Source organism: Fukomys damarensis, unplaced genomic scaffold, assembly GCF_012274545.1.
Source record: "Fukomys damarensis isolate Sample0158 unplaced genomic scaffold, DMR_v1.0_HiC HiC_scaffold_39, whole genome shotgun sequence".
In the NCBI taxonomy this organism is placed as follows: Eukaryota; Metazoa; Chordata; class Mammalia; order Rodentia; family Bathyergidae; genus Fukomys; species Fukomys damarensis.
Window position 1 is genome coordinate 68,974,967 of NW_022900951.1, and position 1,317 is coordinate 68,976,283.

Here is a 1,317-nt window from a genome sequence, read left to right on the forward strand (position 1 = left end):
TTTCACAGAATTTGACAGCTTTTAGAAGACCAATTTAACCAGGCTTACATTTGGCACCAAACACTGGTTTCACAGAAAGGAAGGTCTGATCCTTCTTTATAGCTTTCATCCTGCCTCCAAAGAACATGTGGAAATTAAGAGGGTGAAAAGTTTAACTATAGTAGAAGTAGACTACCAGTCCTTTTCTGGTGTACCATTAAAAAAAAAATACAGGCACATAACACTCGCCAAAGATTATACCTTGATTACATTCCGAAAAGGTAGATATGCTGCAAACACGCAGAGATTTATTTCGTTTGGCACGTGGGAACTAAATTTTTTCCCTATTATCTGTGTTATTTCAATTTGCTGTGCAATTTCCATTCAATTTTATTCAGGGGAGGGCATATACATTTGATTGGGCTGTATCTATCCAATTCTGCCTGTAACAAACACCCAAACATCCCAAAATATCAATTATAAGACAGACAAGTGTAAAGTAAAACTCTGAAGAACGTCAAAGGAAAATGGCCATGCATCTGCTCTTTAATGTTTTCCTACGATATATTAAAATAAAAACACAAAGTTTCAGTCTCTTCGCAAATACTAATTTATATTTGGATTTTTTCAGCCACAACAACTGGGTTTTCTTTTCTGATTTTTCCTGAAGCTTCTGCTTTGTAATCATATGGACAGTTGTGCTTGTCAGAGTAATGGTGACGTGCACAAAACAAATTTCCATATCATCAGTCAAATCCTGTAAGGCCAACTTTCTTTCTACAAATGCAGCATCTGTTCTTCTTTCGTTTGGGCAACTCAGGAGCTTTTTCTTCACTTTTAGAAATGCTGAGCTGAGACACTGATGGCCTGGGCTGAGTAACAACTGGCTCTGACACCTCTGTTTTTTGGAGTATTTTGTCCTCTCTTGAAATGCTTATTTCTGTCATTTGCTGGGTTACAGGAAAGGCAGCCACAGACACATTTCTTGATTTTTCAGATGTGTTGTCAGCAACACCTTCACAGTTGTTTAAGCTAGTGTCTGCTCTCTGTACAGATGCAGAATCTGAGGTAGGACTGTTGGAACCACTAGCTGTCCCCACTGGGCTCATACTGCCACTATTATGCTGTCTCTGAAGATGTTCTTTGTAGCAAACAGAACACATTCCATTTGTCCTTGGGTTCCCATAAAAGCCACATCCTGTACTACACAGCAAGGGCCCTGGGGTCTGGTTAATCTCCTGAGCCATTCCTGTTCGCCTGCGGGGCCCGGGTGCACTCAAAGAGCTCGCTCGCGACGCCGGTGCGCGGTGGCCAGGGCCGCCTAGGCCTGCGGGAGGG

General features: G+C 41.8%; 1 protein-coding gene across 1 annotated transcript; it reads right to left on the reverse strand.

Moving 5' to 3' along the window:
- Positions 1–590: 590 nt before the first annotated feature.
- LOC104856731 (AN1-type zinc finger protein 5-like) lies at positions 591–1,243 on the reverse strand. Its single transcript, XM_033760492.1, is given in 1 exon segment — positions 591–1,243. A coding segment is annotated over 1 exon segment (636 nt). The 5' UTR covers positions 1,227–1,243.
- Positions 1,244–1,317: the final 74 nt, after the last annotated feature.